Consider the following 25,807-nt stretch of genomic DNA (forward strand, 5'->3'; position numbering starts at 1 on the left):
GGCGGCCGTGGGCCGGAGGGAGCGGCGCTGGGCGGAGCCGCTCCCCCACTCGGCCCGGGCTGTCACCGCCTCCGGGTGTCACTCGCTGACTCGGTCGCGTTCGGGTCCCGCAGTGCTCCCCGGCTGCAGCCCCTGCCGCCGGGCAGCCCCCCGCGCCCTGCCGCCGCCAGTGGGCTGTCACCCCTTCTCTCCGCGGGGGTCGCTCGGAGCAGCCCCGCCATGGAGGCGGCCACGGCAGGGGAAGTCAGGTAACGCTGCCTGGTAGGGACTCCTTGGCCGATCCTCTCCTCGCTCCTCCGGTGTTGCCAGACTGGCTCCCCGGTTTCTGTGGAGAGCGGGCCCGGCTCCCGCAAGTGTGCCGGGGGTGAGGGGCGGGGCGAGCGGGGCCGTGGCGATGCTGTCCCCGGCGCCCTGCCCGGGCAAAGCCTCCCCGCGCCCCGGGCCGCAGAGCGGGACAGCTGCACCGCTGGAAGGCATGCGAGCTGCAGGGTTTTAAATGCGGCAACAAAGTCCCACGGACCTGGAGCAAAACCTGAAAGGACGTATGTGTCTTCAGGCAAAAATGGGAATGGCTAAATTGTCTAAATATATGGGTTCTGTGAGATCTCCCATAATAATCCAGGATCTGTAATTGTAACTTCGATGTAATTGTAATTTCGATGGCTGCCGCCTGAATTTTCTATGTTGCATGTATGTAATTAGTAAGTATTCTATAAGCATCAGTGCTTTGTCTGCCAAACTAATACCTTATTCACTTCCATCTGTGTCTGAATTTAGCATGATCTGGAAAGTATTTTGATGATAGACACTACTGGCAGCCCATTTTTTTCAGGCAACCCAAAAAATTAGTGCTATCTAATAGATTTAAAAGTTACCCCAAGCCTAGAGATAACATAGTGCTGTCAGCAGGGCCATCAGAAGCCCCCCTTCCTTGTCGGTCCCACTAAAGGTAGAAGAGGAGTGTGCAGGATTTCTTCCTTTCTGCCAGTCCTGCCTATTTCTCCATTCTTTTTACTGGAACATAATAATTAACTGTAATGACTGCAGAGAGAGGTCTGGCTTCAAAATGCAAACCCCCCAAGAATTCAGTCATGCTGAAATTCAGCTCCATTAGTCATAGATTCAATCATTTCTTAAACTTTCAAAGTTTAAAAGGAAGTGGTTCAGCATGAAACTAAATGTGTAAGAAGTTCTTCCCATATCTCAACACAGTAGTTCAAATTTCAACACATTTTATGTTGGATCAGAGTTCTCTGCATTGTCTTTAATCCTGACCTGTCTTGAAGAGGAACCCTGACATTTCATCATTCAGCAGGTGTTTGGTGAACACAAGTAAACTCTTTTCTGCTCTTTCTAGTGTACAAGATGAGGCTGTGGACAAAAGCACCTTTAAGAAATGCAACCAGATTGCTTTTTACAGGTAAGGAGAATTGTAGTGTAGACTGGTGGTTGTTTTTAAACTAGTAATATTAAAAGATACAGGAAGTAGTTACACATTGTGCTGTTTTCAGGATTTGTCTTTCAAAGTGAGCATTCCACTCACCTATCAGCAAACAGTAATCACCATATTTAAAAGGTGTAATCTTACATCCAAAATGTCTTCTTTTAATATTCAAAAGAATCACTCCTCTCATCTGACTAAGCTCCAGCAATATTTTAACTATAGTTCCACTCAGATGCAGGTTGTTTTCTTGATGTGAATGTTTTTTGACTGTCTGTAGTTCAAAACAGCAAAACACTCAATAGAAACCATTAGTCTGTGACAATAGCATACATGATTACAGTCCTGTTGAGCAAGTACATTGGCCAGAATTGAGTGTCAAATCTAAATTCTAGTTCACTAGTCTCTTAAAGCTAACCTTATGTTATCTTTCTAATCCTATTTCTAACTGTGATACCTCTCCTCAACCTTTTTTACCTCCCATCCTCCGTTTTCTTCTATCCTGTGCTGCCTGACTGAAAGGAATGATTTCCCAGTGTTACACCAGTTAGTCACTGATGTACTGGGTTACAGTCTCAGATATTCGTATCTGTTCTGCAGGAATTTATGTTCAGAAAACAAGCAACAAAAAAAATTTTCAGTGCAAGCACAGCTCCTTTCACACCAAAACTTTCTAGAATGTCACCATTTAACATAAGACCTCTAATTTCTCAGGAGGAGTTTGCTGCACATTGGTAAGTATCAGATCCTGCCTTTGCTCTGCTTTTAAAAGAAATCCTTTAACTGGTTGCTCACATTTGTGTTCCTGTTTGCAAGGAAATGAAATCAGTTTACTACTGAAGAAGCTTCTTTTTATGGTAGCCTCTAAGACACTTGTCTTCAAATAGTTCATAAAACCTGGGCTCGGCAAGGAGCATTCTACAAACAGCTGAAAGAGCCTCTGTTTCAGGGTTTCTGTCCTAAAAACATTATTGGGGCCAAAAGCCACAGTCAAATCTCTGTAGTCAGCAGACATGTTGAGAAACAATTTCCTCAGTATGTATTCAGGAGGTTACAAATTACAAACATACACTGCTTCATCACCACAGAATGTAAAAGCTGTTCACCGGGGTTGCCGAGATATATGACAGAAAATGAAAAACAGATTATTGAGCTGAAATTTCTGGGATCAATGAAAGAACAGTAACTGTAGAGCTAAGAATTTAATTGGACACTTGAATTAAGACTACTATTGTTTAAAAAAAAACTTATAGAGTGGTTATGAGTGACCAATCCCCTCTAACATCTCATTCATAAACATTTGTCTGCTCAGAACTATATTTCTTTTTTTCCAATTTGACTTGAAGTGTTGATAACTGTATTTGAAAAAAATCAAGACAAAATTATTAAGTAAACATTTCTACCAGTACTATGTCCCTCTATGTGATATAAACTACAAGAATTAGAGAGACCAAAAATAACTTTCTGTCTTGACAGGCGTCAGAAACTGTTATGTCCTGGAAGATCCTCGTATCGAGCATTGTTGGATTCAGTCACATTAAGTGATGAGAATGTCAAATTCCAAATTATTCATGAGGAGACTAAGGTGAGATCCCACCTTGCATAAGAGGGTGCTTACAGAAGGAGCAGTAAATATTATCAACAAGACTGATAATGTTTGCAGATTTTAAGATTCTTCAGTGATAGATATTTAAGATATAATGCAAACTATAAGCCTAAATATGTCCTTACTGGTCAGTATTTATTTGACAGCTTGAGGCTGTGCAAGAGAAAGAGGTATTTTAAGGAACTTAAAAAAAATTAATAGCTTTATGAAAAATGTGAATAGAAGTCTTTTTAGCTGAAAAATGGTTTCAATTCAGAGTTTTCTCCACTATTTTGAAATAATAAATTCTTTTTCTGTAATGGAATAAGAGGACAAGATGCCTTTGTATTCCTGTGTTTGCTCAAAGGCAGTTTTTTGGAAAAAAGAAGTCATCTTTGCATTAAGATGACAAACAGGAAGATGAGGGTCTTCTATTTCTCTAATTTAATGGCACAGCAGCTGGCACATTTACCCAGGGAACAGACAACCTAACCCATGCTCAGATTATGAGAGTTTGAAACTACAAGTCAATTCCATGCTCTAACCATCACACTATGTAGATACTTTTCATAAAGGTGTTTTCTGTTTCTCTTGTTAATCCTAACCTTCTTTTCAGTCAGCACAGAAAAAGGAGCCTATTTTTTGTCTAGATTTTAAGGAATATGAAAGACTGAAGATTCTGTGGCTTCCTAGACTATCTGGGGGTTTATACAAAGATAGCATAATGTAAAATGTTTCCTAGGAAGCAGTGCCTGGAATTCCAAATGAATCTTTTCTGTCTTACCTACTTTTCTTCTGGTTTTATGGCTCTTGCATGCTTTCATGCCTTTGAAGAGAGCAGAATTGATTGGCTTCTACATAGTGGGAAAAGATATCAGGCTAAAATTCTTCAGCCAGTTTTGTGTCTCAAAGGAGGAGACATTAAGGAGAAAAAAAAAAAAAAAACAGAAAAAAATCAGACTTGTGGTGTCAGGATCCTCTATGGAAGAAAAGTAAGTAATTTTTCTAGAATAGGGTGACTTCCCAGATCCCTGAACTAAAAAATAGCAAATTACAGTGAGTAGGGCAGTATTAGCACATTTTCTTTAGGTGTCTTTCTGACACAGTTGATCAGTGTCAGCACTTTGCATACTAGTGAAGACAGAGCACTGATGTTTTTGCAAAAAGTCCACATCTCAGGATTTTACCGCTCTTACATTGACAGCATAGTAGTGAAATTGTACTAACCTTGAGATTAGTGTACACTGTTGCTGTTTTCCATGTTGCTGTGGGGAGAGAGCTGCAAACTGCAGCTATGTGCACTTTGTAAGTTGAAGATAAAGAGTTTGCTTAAAAAACATTGCTTCTTCGAAGGGGTGAAGTAGATTTAGCTGGCGTAAATTCATATGGATAATGATTTTTACTCATCAGTGCTAAAGAACATTAAATCAGAAAGCAGGCATGTTCATTTTTTTCCAGACAGTAAGTGTTTGGTGATATTGTGTTAAAAAATAAGTTGATATTTTTTATCACTAACAGTTTATTTGTTTGTTTGCTCCCAGGTTCTTCTACAAGTAGAAATTTATGAAATAGAAGGCAATATTTTCAGGCTTAAAATTGATGAGGCTTCACCTCTCAGAGCAAGATACAAAGTTCCTGATGTTCTTATAAAGGAACCTACCACCCAGAGGTAAGTGATGGGAAGATGATTTAGCACCTTAGTAACTTACACAGCTTCATTTGCAAGTGTTTTTCTTTGTCCCTCATTTACGCACAGTACAGTTGTCTCTCTACAATACAAAGTTGTTACAAGAATTAAAAATAAAAATGCATATGGTTAATTTACTTTCAAAAATTCATGTTAAATACATAGGAGGAAGTTTTGTCGTACACAAAAGAAACCTGAGGCTATTTGACCCAATCAGAAAATAGCCTACCTGTTACAATGTATTGTTTTTACCTAAGGCATTAGATGTTAATGTGACAGGAATGCAAGCTCTGGATAGTTTTCACAGCAGTTCTGTAGCCACTTGTTGCACTATGCAGTGAATCCCGAGCACAGCATGTATTTCAGGCATTCTTTGCCTCAACATTAGCCTTGAGGTTTGTGTAATGCATGCGGATATTCTTAGTCCATCTTTTGTTTCAAATTGTTGTTTAGTTACAGTGGATTCACATGTTGCGGTTGTTGCTTTTCATTTGCCAGACTGTCCATATCCCACAAGGAGGCAGGTATTCTGGCACTGTCAAGTGTTAATGGGGACTACAAACTTCAAGTCACAGCAGACCCCTTCCAAGTTGAGCTGCAGTCCAAGGGTGAGACTGTTATGAGCATGAATTCCAATGGGTTGTTATATTTTGAGCACCTACAACCACCGCCCAGTGATAGGTACAGTATCTGTCTATTGCATCATCATATGTGCTGCTTGTGCTGTAGCTGAAAATAAACAATTCTATGGAATTGCAGTTCCTGAAAGTTCTTATGCATTAAATTCTGTGTTCTCTTTTACTTTGTAAGTTTAGTAAGTATATGAAGTTTTAACAAACAAATTCCAGATCGACTATCTGCAGACTGTTTTAATCCCTTGCAGCAGCCATGTGCAAAATGCTAACCTCATTTAATAGCCAATTCTGTAAAACACTAAAGTATCCTGGTACCCCTTGTATTTCTTGAGAATGAGTGATAGTAGTATGATGAGGTTATTAGTTTCATCTTTTTTATCACTAAACTTACTCTTTAGGTAAGTTTTATTCACTTTATAAGCTCTTGAAGTCAAGTTTTGTTCAACTTACAATGTGCCATGTAGCTGCAAGATTTGACAGGTCAATCACACTGCAAAGTGCCGGAAGGATGAGAAACTACAGTGCAGGACATGTCATGACTAGAAAAAGAGCATAGCAAGTGTATCTCCTGTAGAGCATTATTTCAAAACCAGAATGATAAGCAAGTGAGGATCTTCTGGGTCAGTAAAGTGCTTATACAGATAGAAATAAACATGAAAGGCCAAGAAGTCAACCTAACTCGAATATTGAGTGAAGGTTATTTTAAGGCATTGAATGTTAAAATTGTTCGCAAGTTAAAGTTCTCAGCTATGAAATCAATTTTCAGAGTAGTCAAGCACCAAAACTCTTAGATAATGTATAAAGCAATGCATAGGACTATTCAAGTTTTCTGTTTGAAATCCATGCTTATATTAACAATAACCTGATTATTTCTGTGTATTTGTGTTCACTAGAAAACCTACAGCACAAAGTGAGGAGGCAGCAAGTGATTACTTTAAGGTAACTCATACTTACTGCAATCGCAGCATGAATGTTTTGTAAAAAAAGGAATTAAAATCGCATTTTCACATCACCTGGTACTACATTTACAAATATAGTCTAACCACTTTCCAGTGAAATCCAAAAAGGACCTGGTATACCTATTGAGATATTTTGCAAATTCTTAGTTCAGTGAAGATTTATGTGTTTTACCAAGTCTGTAGAAGGCATCACTCAGGTAGATCTAGCACAAAAATGTTTTTTCCGTAGCCTTTTTATTAATAATTTCTTTCTCTTATGTTCTCTTATTTGATCTGGAGTAGATATGTAAAAGGGAGTTTTGTGGTGATATTCGGTCATTTCAAATTCCCTGTTCCTTGCAAAGAGAGTTTCAAAAGAACAGTCAAAAACTACACCTCCACATATGTTCAGGCTTAATACAGAAGTAAGATTCTCTCTGAAAAAATACCAGGTCCTGGAAGTGCATAGAGGCACATTGCACTTTTCTGAAGAGGCTGAGTTATGTCTGGGATATAATTTTAGCCTTCCGTAGAGCAGATGGCTGCTTATTCTGCTATCCTGTTGTAAATGGCAAGAGCTATGTGCCTTCAGCTTATTTATGTCTAAGCTCTGAGCTCTGCCAGGGCAGTCATACAGCTGCAAGAGGCCACGCTTATTCTGGGATGAATGTAGAAAAGAAAACTAGGAAACATGCTAAAAAAAGTGGAAGTTCTAGGACAATGAATGACAGGACACAAGGAGGCTAAAACTATCAGTTACACACACAGGACTCCCGAGTGTCTGGAGAGTTTTTTTTGTTGTCTGACCTTAACTGTTTGGGGGAGTAGGTTGGTTTCTATTTGTATGGATTTTCTTGTTTGGTTCTATCCATGCAGTTTTGCATTTCATAAACGTATTCAGCATCCAGAAGAAACCCATTTGTACAGTGAGAATAATTACTCACTGGAAGAACCTCCCCAGGGACATGGTATAGTCCCCATCACTTCTGGTTTTCAAGATTTATTTAGACAGAGTGCTAGATAATCTCATCTAGGCTCCCTTTCCCATTAAATGGTGGACCAGATGATCTTTTGAGGCTCCTTCCAAAATGGCCTATTCTATCGTTCTATGATTCTATCCAAGACCTCGGGTATTACTTTTATGCTGTAGCAGATGCCATATGTGCAACACGTGCACGTCAGTTTGGCAGTGTAAATTGCTGCAGCAGAATCTAAGTGGGGTTTGGATTTATTTGTATTAACCATAATTGGCAAAAAAGTAGTTAACAATGTATAAGCCTCATGAAAAAACATACTTTTCTTAGAAATACATGATGTGAGCAGTTCCATTTGCTAGACTTAGCTGTTTCTGTTTGTGCAGGAAAAACAAGAGGATCTAGGTCTCTGGAGAGAGAAATTTGGCAGTTTCTTAGACATCAAAGCTCATGGTAAGCCTTAGTGTAGTTCTGAAAACAGCTTTACTGCTCTGTATAAATCTGTGTTCATTCGTCTGTCTGCTTTCTGTTTATCTGCTTAAAATTTGTCAGTGTCTCACTTGCTCCTGCTTTTCAGTTGTCTTAACTTTGTTTTAATCAGAAATCAGTGATGGGTAACAAATTTGATAAAAGTACTGCAAATATTCATTAGATTTCTGTTCAAGAGGGAACCCAGTCAATGTGATCTGTTTCATCAACTCACTGTGCCATTTCTGAACACAGTATAACACTATCTGTGTTGTCTGAGTGTACATGTATATAATACATTATTTTCTTTGTATGTTCTTTTCTTAGTACATAAGATTGATTTCACCTGTAGTTTATTCTCATGACATATCAGAAATCATGATATCTAAGCATTAATAATTGGCACAAAGAAACTCTTTTTAAGTGAGGACTACAAAAGGAAATACTGAGCAATCCTAAGAGATAAGGAGGTTACATACACATGAGAGCAGTAGCTCAAATACAATTTAAATTATCAATTACCAAAATGTATGACCATCTGCTGTCTGTCTCATTGTATTCTGTATTTAATTAAGTTAGTTAGCTTTGTTCATTACCACTATCATTCAGAGTTCTATAGCAACCAGCACTACCCAGCAGCTGCAGTAGGGAGAGGGGGGTCTGAAAGCGATTCCTTTTGGTGACAGAAACTTCTTCAGTTCACAATCAAGACAGAGAGGGCAGGAAGCTGTTGTCTCTGTTGTTCATGCTGTATCTGATGTATTAGGCCAGCATCATGGTTTTTTCTGTGTTGGAGGAATAAAGTCCATGTGGTCAGGTTCTGATCCTGAAGCCACTGCTTGTCAGTCTACAGGATCTCTGGTCACCTGCCAAAAGTTGCCCTGGATTTAGTATTGTGACAAGATGATATCACTGGTAGGGACTCTTGTGCATGCTAATCTGCTGGCTGAGGCTGAAGAGAAGAGCGGTGGGAAATAGGCAGCTCAGACTCTGAAGTCCACTGTGCTGCAAAGTTTGGCTTTTATGTACTGGGATAGAAACAGGAGATAATTTTAAACCTTTCACTGCAGAATAAAGAAGTGGCCCATGATTATGTGGATTTGTTTGGGGGGGAGGTTCTGTTAAAGTGATTCATTTTATGTTCTTAAGAAGTTCAAAACCAAAATAAATACAATAAAGTCTATTTAAGGCATTACCTCTGTGAAACAAAAGTAATAATGGAAGTGAAGTTGAAAAGAAGTATGAAGGAGTTAATTATTGAAACTTTCAGTTGTTTTATCCAGTTAGGTTGCTCTGCTCTGTTGCTTTCAGATAAGCCTGAGCATGGCACTCTATGTTGTTCTCTTTAATGTTATTTCCACAGGTCCCAGTTCTGTGGGCATGGACTTCTCTTTACATGGATATGATCACGTTTATGGAATACCACAACACGCAGAAACACTTCTTCTCAAAAACACCAGGTAAAGGTGCCAGATTGCTAATGAGTGCAGTTGGAGTTTTTTTGTAGAGGAGAGCTATAACATTGTCTTAATACTTTAATGCAGACAACAGCTTGAGACATGTATATCATATAGTGTATATTTTAGATTAATTATATAGCAAACCACTATCCATGTAGAGTAAGTTGTTCAGCTTTCCCTTTCCGCTCTGTAATTTCATAAATGGCCTCTTCTGTTGTCCCTCGGTTTTCCATTCAGTTTTTTCTGGACTTCAGGATCAGTCATGTTTTAGCAGAACTCCTAAAAGAGCAACTCGATGAGAGAGTTCAGAAATCATATTTTAGGATTTAGAGCAAACAGTCTCACTGGCAGCAAAAATCTTGTTTGATTCGGATAGCGAGGACCAAAGCAAAGAAGCAGTAATCTAGGCTGCCCATATTTCGGCTCTGGATGCCAAACAAAAGGCACAATACAGAGTGCTTACCAAGTATTCACCAAGTTTAGTGGAATGGCAATAGAGTTAAAATTGGCCTGCTGCAGGATGCTTATACGTAATAAATACATCTGTTTGTTTGTCCTAGTGATGGTGATGCCTACCGGCTTTATAATTTGGATATCTTCGGCCACAAGATACATGATAAAATAGGCATTTATGGTTCAGTGCCCCTTCTCTTAGCACACAAGCCTAACAGAACTTCAGGGATCTTCTGGCTGAACTCTTCAGAAACGCTGGTGGATATTAGTACAAAGGCAGTAGCTGAGGTGAGAATGATTCGCTTTCCTCAGAATTTAATTACAAAAGAAAACACTTCAGGGCAGGAAGTACAGGGCACTTCAGTACAGGAATGTAACAACATTATTGGAGATTTATCTTTTGCTCCCTAATGAAGAATTGTCAGTCTCTTCCTCCTGTTCTCCCTGGTACTAAATTTGTTGTATTAAGCCGCTGAAAAGAACAAAGAGATGAGTTGTAGATCTTGTATCTTAACAGGTCTACAGGAGGAGGCAAAGAGGAAATATGCAGAAAAGATCTACACAGGTGTATGTAGCAGGCAGAAGAAAGGGTGGACAAAAATCTTGACAATCTCTTGTATCTAAGGAATTTCTCAAAGTTTTTAAATTCTTGGTATTGGCACACATTTCTGCTAAGCAGTCTCATTCTGTGGAATGTAATTGACCTTCAAGAAACATAGAATGTTTGGCAAAGAAATTCACTCAAACTCTTGAAACACAAACATGAATTCTGTTAAAATTGAAACAATGAGGAAAAGGAAAATCTTGCTTTTTTCCAGCACTGCATTATGTGGTTAAAATTATTAATTTTCTTTTTTATTTAAGATATAGATATTACTGAAAGATCCAACAGAAAATGCATAGTCTGTAATTACAGAAAAGTTTTAATTATTTTGCCCCTCATTACCCATTTTTCTTCATTAACTATTGCTCTACTTTGTATAAGCAGTATGCAAGGTAAAGGATTTGTGAAGGATATATAAGAAACATTCAGTGTGTATTTCTAATACCTGCCAGGTATGTGTTAGTGAATTTTGTGTATTTCCGTCTTTGCTCCTTCATTGAATAAAAGTTTGGCAGAGAGAGATTCAGTTTTACCTTGGTTTCCTTCAAAGCACATGTCATCTAGATCTGCTGCAGAGACTGCTAAGCAGAGAGCAGTGCCTCTAACTGATGTACGCTGGATGTCAGAAAGCGGAATCATTGATGTTTTCCTGCTGATGGGACCCACTGCCTTTGATATCTTCAAGCAGTTTGCACAACTGACAGGTACTAACTCACATAATTGGAGTCAGTCTGGCGCGTTTACCTGGGAGATTCTCCGAGGAACATGCTGTACCCAAGAGCAGGTTAATATTTACCTAGCCCATTGTGTGCAGTTGTTCCCAAGCTGCAGTGTGTAGAGCAAAGGCTGGTACTTTGTGAAGACTGGCTTCCGTCCTTGTTTTCCCTAGCACTTGCAGCTGGTCAAACTTGGCCCTAATTGAGAAGCCAGTATAATTACTGCTATCTGAAACTGCACCCTTAGAAGAAGAGGGGAGATAAAGGGGGCTAAAACTGCCAGTCACCATTAAGACAGGCCACCTTATAATGTGAAAAGACTGAAGTTATGAAGTAATGTGTCCTGGACACTAGAGAAATAAGATAGGTAAGTGTCCAGGGTGCCCCTTAGGGAAGGAAATACATCCCCATACATATATGGGAAAGGAAAGAAACAAGAGCCTCAGGAAGAGAGTAAAAAAAATGGAGAAAAGGGGACTAACATTTTATGAAAGCAGCATTCTTTGTGTACTAAAGAGAATTAAATATTCATGGTAGTTCCTTAGTCTGTTAGCAATGTTTCTTTGCTGCACAGACGTGTTTGCTAATTTTAAAAATTTCCAGCAATTTCAGTTCCAGTGGTTCTCCTTGTACTGTAGCACCTGTGGACCTATTTACACTACTCAAGTAGTCACAGAAATTGCATTGTACTGATTAAAATTTGTGTAATTGTTTGCATTAATGACAGATAAACTAATCTGGAATATTATGTATTAGAAAAAGATAAAGAATAAAATTATACTGGTTACTGGAATAACAGTTCAGCATCATGGAACAGCAAGTTCCTTCTCACTCTCATTTTATCATTACAGCCCTTTGCTCTTTCTGACTGTTGAGCTCATTGTAATGCTCATTATTTCAAGAGTTAGTCACTTTGGTATGAAGAACTTAGGCCAGCATTCTCTAGCTCCAGAGAGACACATATTAATCATGTTAACTTTTTCTAGAGTCTCTAGATAAATTCTTGAAGGACTTTAACAGTTTTATCTTCATTCATATACTCTTCCTAGGCACTCAAGCCCTGCCCCCCCTTTTTTCTCTGGGCTACCATCAGTGCAGGTGGAATTATGAGGATGAGCAAGATGTCAAGGCAGTAGATGCTGGCTTTGATGCACATGACATTCCTTATGATGTGATATGGCTGGACATAGAGCACACAGATGGCAAGAGGTATTTTACTTGGGACAAAAAGAAATTCCAGAACCCCAGAAAGATGCAAGAACATCTGAAGAAGAAAAAACGCAAGGTAAAAACATAACAGGAAGAAAGAAAATATTTCTCTGTAGTGTGAGTCTACCCAGTCTAGCTTTAACCTAAGTACTTCAGATATTGAAAACAGCTTAACAACAACAGAGTAAATTAGACTCTGTTGCTGTCTGGTGATGCTTACAGCGTGCAAGCTATCATGTTTAATTCAGTTCTTCATGCCATTTTATTTTGTAGTTTGTTGTGTATCCTGACTGTCAGGCTAAGTTTGACTCATGTGAAGCTCTGTCTTACAGAATCAGTTCAGTGCTGTGATGGACACAGCAGAAAATTTTTCTTCCTGACATGAGCTTTCACTGTTGGTAGTTGCTGTGCTTGCTTCAGCTTTGCTTTGTGTTTCTGCTTTTACAGCTAAAATATTTTCCTTATAATTATAGAGGTATTAAAATGTAGACAATATCTTCAAGTTGTAGAATTGCTTAATTATTGATCTTCACCAAAAGTCAATGAATGGGGAAGTGTTGAAATAGCATTCAAGTTTTATAATCTCTCTGTCATTGGATTTATAGTACTTTGTCAGCTATGCAGCAAAGCAGTTAAAGGCAGCAGAAAATAACTACAAAGTACAGTATCTGTTGCTGTTGTATCCTACACAAACTAAAATATATTTAAACATCTTAAGGCATATGATTTTAAGCAGGCACATGAACACGTAAGGCAGATATTTTCCCATTCACAGAATACAGCAGTGAAAAAACACAGTGTTTTTAGGGGTTGGGATACTTGCTTTTACCTGAAACAATGGGGTTTGTCCTTTATTTCAGAGAGGTAAGCATGAGTTCATGCCCTCCTTATAAATATATGTAAGTCTAGCACAGTATATACAAGAACTGGTAGCTGCTTCTTAAAATTAGTGACACAGCTGTCTTTTTTACCTGAGGTGAAATCATTCTCTGCCTTTTATCAAAAGTGAACTCTTACTGTTTTATTAAGCACAATTGATGCTAATGATGATTTTATTTTCTTATCCTGTCAGCTTGTCGTCATTGTAGATCCACACATTAAGGTTGATCCCACATATACCCTGTATTCACAGGCAAAAGACAAGGGATATTTTGTGAAAGACAGAAATGGGCAAGATTTTGAGGGCATCTGTTGGTCAGGTAAAAAACTACTCTGTCTCCATATTTTAGCTGTTTATTTTAAAAATTTTGCAGAATACTTTAATTGGTATCCATGGAAGCAGAATTAAAGTCTTACATTCCTTGCATTTTTTGTAAATATTAATAATTTCAAATACTTTGTGGTTTCTTTGATATAGTCATATTCTAATTGCCTCAGCTGTATAACATCCTCTGTTACATCTATTGAAACTGCAGATAGAACCAGTGCCTAGAACTAAAAAAATTGGATTTGTTTATGAGAACAGCCATTCCTCTTCGAAATTTGTCTTGGATACAGAAATGCAGTCTGATCTGTTGCAGTGAGCACAGCTTATGTAAGCTGGATGAAATTAAGTGAACCCCTGGTACTGAACCTTTGATTCAATCATAATATAGTGATTTGACATGTTATTTTTCTTAAGGAGATCTCACTGGGTAGAGGCAAAGCAGGTTGTCCCACTTCTTTACAGACAGGAAGCTCACAGTCCTGGCAAAGGAGCAATTATGGGAAAATTCAAGGACGTGTTACAACTTCTGGTAGCATGGCACAATGTAGTTATTCAGCTTCTCAGTGACGCTTTCCTGTTTGAGTTCAAAATACCAGGGATGTTTTCTTTCCCTGGCTTCCTGTTCACATCTGAACATGTTTCAGACTGTTAGCAGTCATCCTTAAAGGGTGCTGAACTTCAGACCTCCAGGATCTACATGTGTTGATAGGGCAAGGGGTGTATTGAGTTCCAAGTCAGCCTGGAATTTGCTCTTGAGCTTTTATTTCAGAAACAATAGTGACTACATTATTGCTGCTGGTGAAAAGCATTGTAGCTTTAGGCCACTGTATTTAAGTGCAAAGACAATGCTCTTAAAATCAGGTAAATAATTGGGATCTCCCATATCCACAGGTTCCTCTTGCTACCTGGATTTCACCAATCCTGAAGTGCGAAAATGGTATGCAGATCAATTTGCCTTCAAAACATACAAGGTTTGTAATTATTTGCTCTGATCTACATATCCCAGAAAGCCTGAAAATGGAGAAGAAAAAGAAGATACTGGCTAAGCAAATTGTTGGCTTTTGTAGCTGTATTATTGTAATGTAGAGGAAAATATCTTGATAAGCTGAAGCACCATAGAAGGATTTTCTCCAGGGACTTGTCTAAACTAAGACAGTTGAAATCCGTGGACGTGCTCACTTAGTTGCAGCAGTAGAAGGGACAAACTTCAGGCACTTTAAGAATCACCTGCTGCATAATCTAATCCAGCTGCTGCTATTTCAGCTTTTACTACCGTGATAGCACACAAAGAGCAATGTGGAAGTGCTCTCTCATAGCTCATAGTCACTTTATTCTGACCGTCCTGCCTAGTGATGAAAGTGTCTGAGCAACCACTGCTGGACACCTCCAGTTCCCCCACCCTGCCCCAAAGTTCTAGTTTGCAGTGGAGTTGTTGAAACCACTCTCCTAGTAGACATGCATGGTACATATTTCCCAGGCTGCTTTTCCTCTCCAGTTTTTCACCTCTGGCCTTCTCTGATTTTTCCTCATATCTGTTTAATACTTCTCTTTTCCCTGCCTCTTTTCCCTCACCAGAAGGCAGAAATAGCAAGTGTCTACTAAGTTTGTAAGAATTGCAAAAGTCAAGTGGGCTTGCAGGCTGCTACCCTGACCAGAAGGGCCTCCAACAGAGATGAGATGAACAACTGGCAGCTTTCAAGTGACCTCAGAAGTGTAATTACCATACCTTGCTTTACTGCTGCTATTTCTAGTCACACCCCAGACTGGTCTGACACCCACTAGAGATAAACACACTAAGTCACAGCAATGGCTCTGTCATGACCTAATTGCAGCCCTGTGTTACAGGGATCCACTAATATCCTCTTTGTATGGAATGACATGAATGAGCCTTCAGTCTTCAAAGGGGCAGAACTAACAATGCAGAAAGATGCTGTGCACTACAATAACTGGGAGCATCGGGAAGTACACAACCTCTATGGATTCTACCAGGTAGAGTATCTGGAGACACAAACAGCAGTCACTCCCATGGAGTATGTCTAATGTGGTACTTTACACAGTACTAGGTATTCTGTAGCCTTCATCAAGGATTCTGCTGTGCTGGATATTGCAATATTTGGAATAAACTATGTGATTGGTCACAAGAAAATGTGACATCTGTGCCTTTCTACCATAACAATGTAAATTACATCAACTGTGACTACACAATATTAATATTTTTTCATTCAATTATATTCTAATAAGAATTTGTTGCTTTAATAATAGGTATTATTTGTGGGTTCTTAATTTTTCTCACTTGGAAGGGCTAAAGAGGCAGTCTAGAAAATACCCTAATTAAAGAGTTCATCTTCCTGGCTTTTATATTCATGATTTTCAGCAAATGGCAACTGCAGAAGGACTCATCAGACGTTCTTCAGGAAAAGAGAGGCCATTTGTCCTCACACGATCTTTCTTTGCTGGATCACAGAAGTACGGTAAGGACTAGCTGAACGCCTTCATTGCTGCTTTGTTCTATTAAGTTTGGTGGATAAGAGTTTAGAGAGGAGAGAAATTGTCTTAGAAATACTGACATGGTGAGCTCATAAGAGTGCAAGTGATTAAAAAAATCAGGAAAGGCTAGCAAAGCATGTACAAGTTAAAGGCAGAATAACAACCTGTGTCCTGTGGCAAACCACTGCCTGCTTTTTACTGCATATTTCAGGAACATGTATGTATAAAGAAAAAAAAGGTTCCAATGTACAGCAGTTCAAAAGTGGTTCATGTCTATTCTTGTCTTCTTTCCTTAACTGCAAGCATAAATTGAAGTATACGCTTGATTTTCCTGCATAATGCTGAAACTGGGTATTTCCAGGGGCAGTGTGGACTGGAGACAACACAGCAGAGTGGAGTTACTTGAAAATATCCATTCCAATGCTTCTTACCATCAGCTTGGCAGGGATTTCCTTCTGTGGAGGTAATGTGTTTCTCACTAAGCATAAATGGTGTCACCAAGCTTGTATTCCCAATGTAGACTTCAACACAGATGGTGGAAAGCTCAACAGTCCAGTGCATTTCCAGACAGTTTCACAGATCAGTCTGGTTTCAGAAGCTTGAAACCTGGCTGTCATCATCATTTCTCCGCTGGCTCTTACATGATGTTCGTGTCCATCTGGAGCAGCAGTCCTCAGGTGGTGTTCTGTAGCATCATTGTGACAGTCCTCTGTCACTGAGAAAGGTACTCAGCCTTCAAAAGCTCTCTTGAGATTTTTTTTAAAGGATAACTTGTTACACCGAGCAGAACAGCGAGCACACTGTGAAATGCATGGATTTATACACTTGGAATGTTTGTTAGAGGAGAGTTTCACATTTTTCAGAATGATTTCCAAAAATGTGTATTTTTATTTGTCTGCGCAATATCTAGCTGATGTGGGAGGGTTTATTGGAGATCCAGAACCAGAATTACTTGTTCGCTGGTATCAGGCTGGAGCCTACCAGCCCTTCTTCAGAGGTCATTCTAACATGGAGAGCAAACGGCGAGAACCGTGGCTCTTTGGGGAGAAGAACACCCAGATCATCAGGAAAGCCATTAGAGAGCGCTACGTCCTTCTGCCTTACTTATACACACTGTTCTATCGGGCACACACAGCGGCTGAACCAGTTATGAGGTAAGAACATAAGTCAGGAGATTTAGTGATTATCTTCAGGAAGTTACTTGGAGAAGGGAAGTTCAATTAGCCTCTCTTACTTTTGTGATTGCTTATTTGAGTATTAAAAAATTACAAAAACACACACAAAAATTATAATAATAGTGGATTCTATTTTCATGCATTCTGCAAGCTTTGCTAGGGTTCTCAGAGGAAAATTATATGTTTTGTTTTTTTTTCCAAATGACACCTGGAACACACTAATTCAATAAACACTTCACAGTCTTTAAACATGTTTTTAAAATACTGTAGACTTCAAACTTCCCGTCATGATAAAGAACATTATGTAGTAGTCCAACCAGTACATAAAACAGTGCTTAATGGACTCTGAACTTGCTGACCTAAATATGTAAATGCCATTTTGCCCCTTATGAAAATACTTGTTACTGCTTAATCGTTATTGTTCTAAAAGCTTACATCACATTAATAAGTTTATAATTTATGTCTGCAGTATCCCTTCTAATGTTTCTCTTAGCAGAGTATCTAATAATATAGAACAGAAATGAAATTAGAAAATAAATTTTTGTTCTGCTGCTCTCTAACCTCTAAGAGTGTGCCTCAATGGAACTGAATCCAGCAATTCTTTCAACAAGAGATGAATGTCAGTAATCTCCCTGGTATTGATTTCTGTGTCTTCGAGGTTGCCCTAGAACTGTTCTTTCGCACCACATTTACCTTTACATATTGTTATACAGATACATCTCCTAAGTTTTAAAAACATAAAGGTGTTTTTGGGAACGGTTGAGTGATTTGGGTTTTGAAGATGATTTGCACATATATAGGCCAAGATGCACCTGTTGTATGCGCTGATATAGACAGTGGGTTTCTGTCTTTCTTGAAGTGAAGCTTATGTTGACATGTGAATTGCCCACAATATTAAATAACACTTCTATTGTGTTAAATTTGGTGCAGTAGGTACAGAATTAGAGAGGAAACATGATATTTTCTCACTAAGACAAGCAGAGTGGAAAATGTGTCTCATTAGCAAGCACATGAGGAGCAGGGCTGCAGTGAACAAGTGGATGCCTATGAGTAAGAAGGTGAGCCAGGCTTTTTGTGTAAGGAAACCCAGACCCTGTCTCTCAATGAACTATCATTGTCATAATCTCTCAGACTTTAAATATACAACTCCTGTTTTTGAGAAAGACTGAAAATTAACTTCTGGTGCAGGTTTTTCAGGTGTGACCGGGAGGAGACTTGCTATAGAAGCAGCAGTGAGCTGTTGAGAACAGGAAAAACTATGCTGCAGGGACTAGCTCATCAGCTGCCAGCATTGCTGGTACACTGTATCAGAAAGGCTCATTCATCTCTCCTTTGCTAGAAGGAAGGTAGAAGTAGTGCAAGTTTGTAAGGAAGAAGGCAGGAGGGAAGAAAATGAGGCTGCAGGAGATGAAGTCATAGGTATATTGGAGTGTCATAAGCCATGTTGTACTGGGGACTCTTTATCACTCAAAGGGGTACTTCGAGTCACCTGGCACAGAAGAGAACTTTGCCCTATCTTCAGTTCTTGGTAACTACCTTGGAAAGAGAGGGAGAAAATGGAGCCTGAAAATGCCAGAAGGACTTGAATAGGCTGACTGGAGAGGAAAAAGTAACTGAATTCCACTATCTTTCTTTCTACAGGCCTCTCTGGGTAGAGTTTCCAGGAAAAACAGAAACTTTTGACGTGGAGTATGAGTACATGCTGGGTAAGCAGGTGTCTTATTCTCTGAAATTTGACTTAAATAGTTTTGAGGTGGTAAAGTATGCATAACAGAAAGAAAACACAAAAATTCTGCCCAAGACTTTAAAAAATTATATTGTAATTGAATATAGAACTTGAGACATCTTTAAAGGACTTGGTTTTAACAGCACTTTGAAAGTAGGGGTCATATGAGATGCAAAAATTGAGTTTTATCTCACTAGTCACTTTGAAAAAACATGGTTGGGTTTGACCTGAAACATGAAAGTTCACTGTAGCAGCTAAGACCATAGTCTGTTCAAAAATGGCAGTAGCAAACAACTACCACCCAAATATGATTGTTTTTCACTCCGGTATGGCTGGTTGCTGAAGTCAGATAGCCATCAGCTCCTTACACATGCCATTTTTTCCAGTAGAAAGTGAACCTAAGCATATGGCATGCCCAAGCAAGTTCCTAAAATGGTTATGGGAGGCTGAAAACCCCAGAGCACACAGTTTCTGCTTTGGCAAGATGCAGCCTTGAGGACCACAGCCATGTTCATGGGTTTTTTCCAGGAAATGCTTTGTTGGTGCATCCAGTCACAGAGAAAGAGGCCAAGACAGTGAATGTTCTGCTTCCAGGGTCAGAGGAGGTAAGGATGAATATGAACTGCTCAGCTGCTCTGCCCAAAGAAGTATTTTATGCAGGAACCTTCCAGCTCCCCCTCTTGTAACTGCTGAGCACTGCCGCCATGCCAAGTGCTGGCCAGCCATCCTGAGCCATTCTGAACCCTTCCTTCCACCTCAATACCTTGCATGCTTGGCTCACTGGAAATTTACTTTCTTGCTTTTCCAAGAGCTGCTGCACAAATCTCAGATTCCCTGTAATTTAAATGTTCCCTCAAGGCTTGCTGCTTCTCACTGAACACCATAAAACAGCTTCACTAAATTGTCAATTTCCTTTTTTCATGTATTTCTTTTTGGGTTAAACTTCACTTTTTATGTGGAAAAAAGGGAACTTTGAAGAAAGGTCATAAGGAAATCAGAGGGAAGCTGTGGGGAGGGAAAATTTTAACAAGGAAATACAAGTCTCAGTAGCCTGGGACATGTGTAACAAAGATTGACATATACAGAGATCAGTTCCTCTCTGAAGTAAAAGTATTTATCCACAGGATGGCACAGTCGTCCACTCCTACAAAGAGTGTTAATGCTACAGCAGCTGGGAGGTGGAGGAAGGGAAATAATTTGGGGAAAATAGTTCCTAAGGGAAAGCCTGAGACTCTAGAGGGTAAACAACAAAGGGAGGTGTGTGACCATGCAGAGCCTTGTGACTCCACTAGGGCACCTGAGGACATGTAGAATTCTTCTCAGTGTAGGGAGAAAAACAGACTAGGCTCTCCAAACAAGAAAAATATTTTTATCAAGATCTCTGTGGGAATTGACTGCTTGCACACTAAAAGCAGTTAAACCTGCTGGCAAGTGTGTGTGGGAAGTTCAGGTGCAGCTCTTTTTTGTCACCTGTTATTAGCAACTTTGTTGTTAATTTTCACTTCAATATAAATATACTTTTTCAAAAATTAGATTTTTAAAAAAAGTGTTTCATTATTTTGCAGTTCCAGATGCTTTAAGACATACAAGATATTATGCAAACTGTAGAAAAGATCAGATTATCTTTCTGCTTCAGGAATGAGAATTGATTCTTTCCATCCAAAAGGTCATTTAATTGAAAAGTGAATGTTTCCTCTTGCACATCAAATAGGTTGTTAGGAATAGTGACAGGTTAAGCAGGAGAGTAACTGCATCTGCAGAGGGAAAAAATCTTGCCATAGATGTCATGCTCATTATTTTTCCATTTTTTCTAGATTTGGTATGATTTCAGAAAATTTAAACGAATGGAAGATGCAGGCACTCTGAAGATCCCAGTAACACTAGAGAATGTATGTTTTTGTTTTAAAATGCTACTTCCTTTGAGCAGAAAAAACACCTTAGCTTTTGTTTTGTCAATAATCATAATCAGAAAAGTGACATTTCAATTTCTTTGTAGAAATGTAACCTAAAATAGCTGTTTTCAAAAAGTCCCATCTCCTTTATTGCTAGATAGAACACTATTGTGTCCTGGTAGTAAAGTGAGGTGATGTAAGGGTGACTCTTCCAAGCAAAATTATTTTGCTTATACACATACAGAAAGTTACTACTATTCCCATTGTTAATTGAATCATTGTCTTTATATATTTGTGGTAGAAGTTCACTTCTAAATTTTGATAAGAGCAAACTTCAGCTATTCCCGATCCATGTTAAAATTATATGATCAGAGTATATGAACCTTTCTACCCTGGCTTTGTTTTTCTCAGCTTCCTGTGTTCCAACGGGGGGGCACTGTGATACCTCTGAAGACCGCAGCTGGGAAATCCACTGAATGGATGATAGATGTTTCTTATGAACTCCATGTGGCCTTGGACACAGAGGTACTTAGAGATAGTGTTCCCTTTTTACAAAGATGTCTTCTACTCCATCTGACCTTTGTAGGCCCTTACTGCCTATTTGAGCAGCACAATGGTATCTACATCTGTATGCCCAGTGGCTCTTCTCCACTTCTGCAATTTGAGGGGCCTTCCACCTCTCCTGCACTCTTCCTTCAAAGTGAGGCTGTCTGAGTACAGCAGGGGCAGAACATTTTTCTAACCTTTCTCAGCCCTCATCGAGTCCCTTGGAGGAAGGAGCAGAGATTGAGCAGGCCACAAGCTTCCTCTTGGACATAGAGAGAGAGCTTCCTGCAACTGTCTTTTCTAATAAATGAGGTGACACCTGACACCGGCATCCATTTACAAAACCAAGATGTCCAGCACTCTCAGAGTTGGACTGCCTGAGCCTTCCAGGGATACAAGTTGCTAAAGAAAAATAAACACACATCTTCAATATGAAACGTAACATATAGTGAGACATTTTTAGTTTCATTGTTCAGCACTAGAAACTGCTGTTAATTTGTGCTCCATCTGATGTGTTTCACAGGCCTGTGCCATAGGTGAGCTCTATGTAGATGATGGACATTCATTTCAGTACCTCCACAAGAAGCAGTTCCTATATCGGAAATTCACTTTCCACAAGAACATTCTCACTTCCAGGTAACAGCAGTTGTGGACAAAAGCCACCCATACATTGTCACTGGAAATGTCTTTTCTAGTTCATGAGGCATTCTTGCAAATGTAGCAGTATTAGTGTCATCTACTTCTTAGTGAAGTCCCAGAGTGTGCAGAATCTGTCATAAAACTGCAGAGATAAACAATATTCTGCGTAAGTCTAGGGGCAGCAACACATGAAATACTGAGTTGTCTCATATTGTTTCAGTCTAGTCATATTGTTTCAGTCTAGTCAAATTAGAGATTCTGCAGATTTACTCAAGTACAAAGAAAGTCATTAGAAAGGGTAAAGCCTATCAGAGAGACAAAAGAAGGTAAACCAGGACATTTGCAAGTAGGCAACACCTGGAGTGGTTTTTGTTCTAAGGTGTATTTTTCTAACATAATCTGCAGTGAGAGAGTGGTTGGTTACTGGAACATATTTCCCAGGGAAGTGGTCAAGGCATTAAGCCTATCACAGTTCAAGACACATCTGGATGATGCTCTTATTCATATGATTTAATTTTAGGTAGTCTCGGAAGGAGCAGGGAGTTGGGCTTGAATCTTGTATGTCACTTGACAGAGAAAGGTAAATAGAGGAAAGGAAACCAGTATAGGGAACTTTCAGGATGAGACCAAAGTAGTACTTTCTCTGTATGATACTGAACCTCTACTGTTGGCCAAAAACTAATGTATATAAAATAATTTTCTTTTTTCAGCTGTGCCGATGAAAGCGGACAATACCAAACCTCATGTGTGGTTGAGCGGGTGATAGTTCTGGGATTTGGAAAGCAACCCACTTTTGTGACAGCCAGTTCCAAGGGTAATGAACTGACTTCTATTTTACTACAGTTCTTTGAAATCCTGTTGCTCTGCGGCCATTCACTAGAGATGTCAAACTGGCAGCTCTGTAATGGAAGTGTTATAGCATACAAAGCCTCTTTGTTTAGTTTTCTTTGCTACTTTTTTGGTATCAAGGACAGAATTTAGTGAAAGGAGCCAGCAGCTATTCACTACTCTTATTACATGCAGAACTGAAGCACACTGGCTTTGTAAGGCAATAGATATATCAGTAAAAGTGGTTTGGAATTAACAAGTTCAGACAATGTTGCCCTGCACGGAACACGACCAGAGATAGCATTTCAAATGAAGGCCCATTTGCTCAGATCTGTAAACCTGCCTAGTCTAGAACAGGAAACTTGCAGACAAAAACAGATTTCTTGCTTATTCAAAAGCTCTGGAGTTTTTACTTATGTGGGGCTCTCTAGAAGTTGTGAGGGATCTCATATGGATAGGCAGTGGCATCTACAAGAAAGAGCTTCTGATTTCTGGTTGATTTTGAGGCATGTCCCTTCACTTTGGGAGTCATGGAGAAATGGACTTTCTGCCTCTATCTGTCAGGGGTGTCTGGAGGGAAACCTATGCAGAAACAAGGGTTATTTTTTTCTGAAAAATCCTTTAATAGTACCACAGTTTGACGTACCATAGTTTGAAAGATCAGAAAAAGAGAAATAATTATTTTCCAGTTCTGCTGCATTCTTATGTGTATTCTGGGCAGATTTGTCTTCTGTTTCTTTTTTAATCGATTCTTTCCACCAGTGGCAGGGTCAGTCAGAATTAAAAACTGGAGAGGGTCATATGTAACTGTGTTTCAGAAGAGTTCTTCATAAATCAAATAGTAAACTCTCTTATCCTGTTCAGGTGGGAAAGAAAAGGAAGTGGTTTTCACATATGATACGAAGACCTCTGCGCTGACACTGGGAAACTTAGCCCTGAGTGTTGATGCTGACTGGGAGATTTGTATCAACTGAGACACAAGTTCTTCAGAGAAGCAATTCATTGAGAGGTTGAGGAGAAATAAACTGGGAGGACTTAAAACATTCACTTGAATCCAATCAAGTCAACAAATATTTTTTCCACTGACACTCCCCAAACTAACATTTCCTACAATTTTTCTTTTAAAGCACTAATTTAAACTTGGATAGCTCTTCTATTCAGCAAAAGCAATATCACTAGGATTGTATCTTTGGGGAAATAAGCTAAATACCATTTGCTCCAGGCTAGCTTTAGTTAGGCAGTAAGCTTCAGTTCTGCCTTCACTTGCACTAAAAAATCATGAATTGAGGGGGTGAAATTGGGGCTCATTGGTACAGGGCTTAATGTAAGTATTTGGAAATCCTATTATTCAGAGACTGGAGCACTTGAGAAGAGATCTGGGCCAGTTTGACAAGCAGCATCAGTAGATATGCCAGATGCAGAGGTTATCACCAGAGTTCTGCCTGCAAGCTGCCTTGTGAAAACAAACACAGAAGGAGCCACCCTGTGTGATTACAGACACTTCCCTTTTCCAGTCCTTATGACAACACAAAATGAGCTGGTCTGTACTGGAAAGCGAACAACAGGCTTGCTGAACAGTTCAGTCACTGGAGGTAAGGTTTGAATAGGTTGTGCCAGTCAGTTGTGCAATAGTAGAAGACAGTGACATGGCAGTGCAGAAGGCTGTCCCACAGCTGGCTTTGAAACTTGGATTTCGAAAAGGCACAGGTCCACATTAACTGCAGTACTGACTTAGGATAGCAGCTATACTCACATGGAAACATTTTATATGTTATTGCTCCCCTCTATCTGCAAGTACTACTTAAAAAAAAAAAGTCTTTTATTAGGAAAGAATTGGCAGGGAAGCAGCTATACTCCTCCACATCTTCCAGCTCTTGCCAAGGTTTAGCTTCCTTTACACATGTTTTAGTACTGTCTTGATCAGTTTTTAGTATCTGGCTGAGATTTGAGCTTGGCATTTATGGAGCAGTTTAATAATAATGGGATTAATTCTACATTTAGCCATCCCACTTCATGCTTTTCTCCCATTCTGTTACAAAGCCAGCCTAATTTTCCCTTGCTTCCTTTTCACACCATCTCTGCAAACAGAACTGGTTTGTCCTGATGCTTGCTTCCCTTGCAAAACTAGGAGACATCCTGAGTCCCACATCCACTACATCCTGCCCGTTCCCTCAGGCCTTTCCATACTAGGCATCCCTTTTCACGGGCTGCCATTGCTCTACAGTTTGTTTGCCCTTTCCATTTGCTACATTTGTAAACTACGTTATTTTAAAACCAGTCTGCTTTGAGTCAAAACTGAACATGCCATCAGTTGGGTTTCTGAATATAAAAGGACATAGTTTACTTAATTTCTTTTAGTAAGACAAAGGGCTATTTTCTAAAAACATTGGTAAATTAACTCATAGGAAACAGAAAGGGATAGTCACGATTTTTGCCAACATAACATTACTAAGTTCCCTGTGCTTAGTCAGTCATTCGCACCTGCTGCTGTTTGTCCTCTGCAGGACAGATTTCTGGGAATAGCAAATGTGAGAGCAAACTGAGTGTTCCACTCTTGACGACTCAAGTGCAGCTTGCTCCCCACCAGACCCTTAAGGTCTTTCTTTTTCATTCTGCAGAGCTGTTTGTCAGCACCTCCTAGGAGACCATGTGAGCCTCCGCTCCAGGAACTGGCAACATAAATACTGTTGTGTTTAATGCAGCTGAGTTAAGCCAGGTAGAACAGTAGCAAAAACATCTTTTGTGTCTGTGAAAAGAGAGACAGACACTATTTTTCTATCAGCTTCTAAGCTTTAATTGATGATTTCTGAATATGTTTAAGCATAGCAGTGCTTCTGACAGGATATAATTATTGTCTGGTGCATTTTAATGATATATTTTAACTGCTCTTTCTCAAGTTGGAAAGTGAAATAAAGTAAAAACGAAGCGAGTTACAATCCTTATTCCTTCCAACTTTCTTTCTGCTGTTGAGAATCACTACCGAGTATTCTTCCAGGGGTATCTGGTTAAAGTGAATGCTAAAATGACTAGCTTTTATACTCTGGCCCTCAATATGATATCTGCACCATGGTAAGTAGTCATGGGTCAAATTTTCAGTGGTATGAAGTGCATAACTTCTATGGATTTGATTAGGAATG

At 39.4% G+C, this 25,807-nt stretch overlaps 1 protein-coding gene across 4 annotated transcripts; it reads left to right on the plus strand.

The window, feature by feature from the left end:
* Nucleotides 1–8: 8 nt before the first annotated feature.
* GANC (glucosidase alpha, neutral C) lies at nucleotides 9–25,606 on the plus strand. 4 transcript variants are annotated; one of them, XM_064658128.1, is made up of 25 exons: nucleotides 9–248; nucleotides 1,358–1,420; nucleotides 2,918–3,026; nucleotides 4,568–4,695; nucleotides 5,212–5,394; nucleotides 6,242–6,287; nucleotides 7,647–7,713; nucleotides 9,092–9,188; nucleotides 9,749–9,929; nucleotides 10,796–10,949; nucleotides 12,011–12,246; nucleotides 13,243–13,369; nucleotides 14,269–14,348; nucleotides 15,223–15,366; nucleotides 15,752–15,848; nucleotides 16,226–16,327; nucleotides 16,775–17,018; nucleotides 18,681–18,745; nucleotides 19,294–19,370; nucleotides 20,580–20,654; nucleotides 21,069–21,182; nucleotides 21,727–21,839; nucleotides 22,553–22,656; nucleotides 23,535–24,262; nucleotides 25,289–25,606. In XM_064658128.1, the coding sequence occupies exons 1-24, from the start codon at nucleotides 220–222 to the stop codon at nucleotides 23,642–23,644; spliced, it is 2,745 nt and encodes a 914-aa protein (XP_064514198.1). In that variant the 5' UTR covers nucleotides 9–219; the 3' UTR covers nucleotides 23,645–24,262; nucleotides 25,289–25,606. The 4 variants fall into 4 exon arrangements, with proteins under 4 accessions (XP_064514198.1, XP_064514199.1, XP_064514200.1 ...); XM_064658130.1 differs by lacking the exon at nucleotides 25,289–25,606 and adding an exon at nucleotides 2,042–2,175 and having other exon boundaries at nucleotides 109–248; nucleotides 23,535–23,728; XM_064658129.1 differs by lacking the exon at nucleotides 25,289–25,606 and having other exon boundaries at nucleotides 40–248; nucleotides 24,023–24,510.
* The last annotated feature ends 201 nt before the right edge of the window (nucleotides 25,607–25,807 follow it).

This window comes from Pseudopipra pipra, chromosome 6 (genome assembly GCF_036250125.1).
Source record: "Pseudopipra pipra isolate bDixPip1 chromosome 6, bDixPip1.hap1, whole genome shotgun sequence".
Taxonomy (NCBI): Eukaryota; Metazoa; Chordata; class Aves; order Passeriformes; family Pipridae; genus Pseudopipra; species Pseudopipra pipra.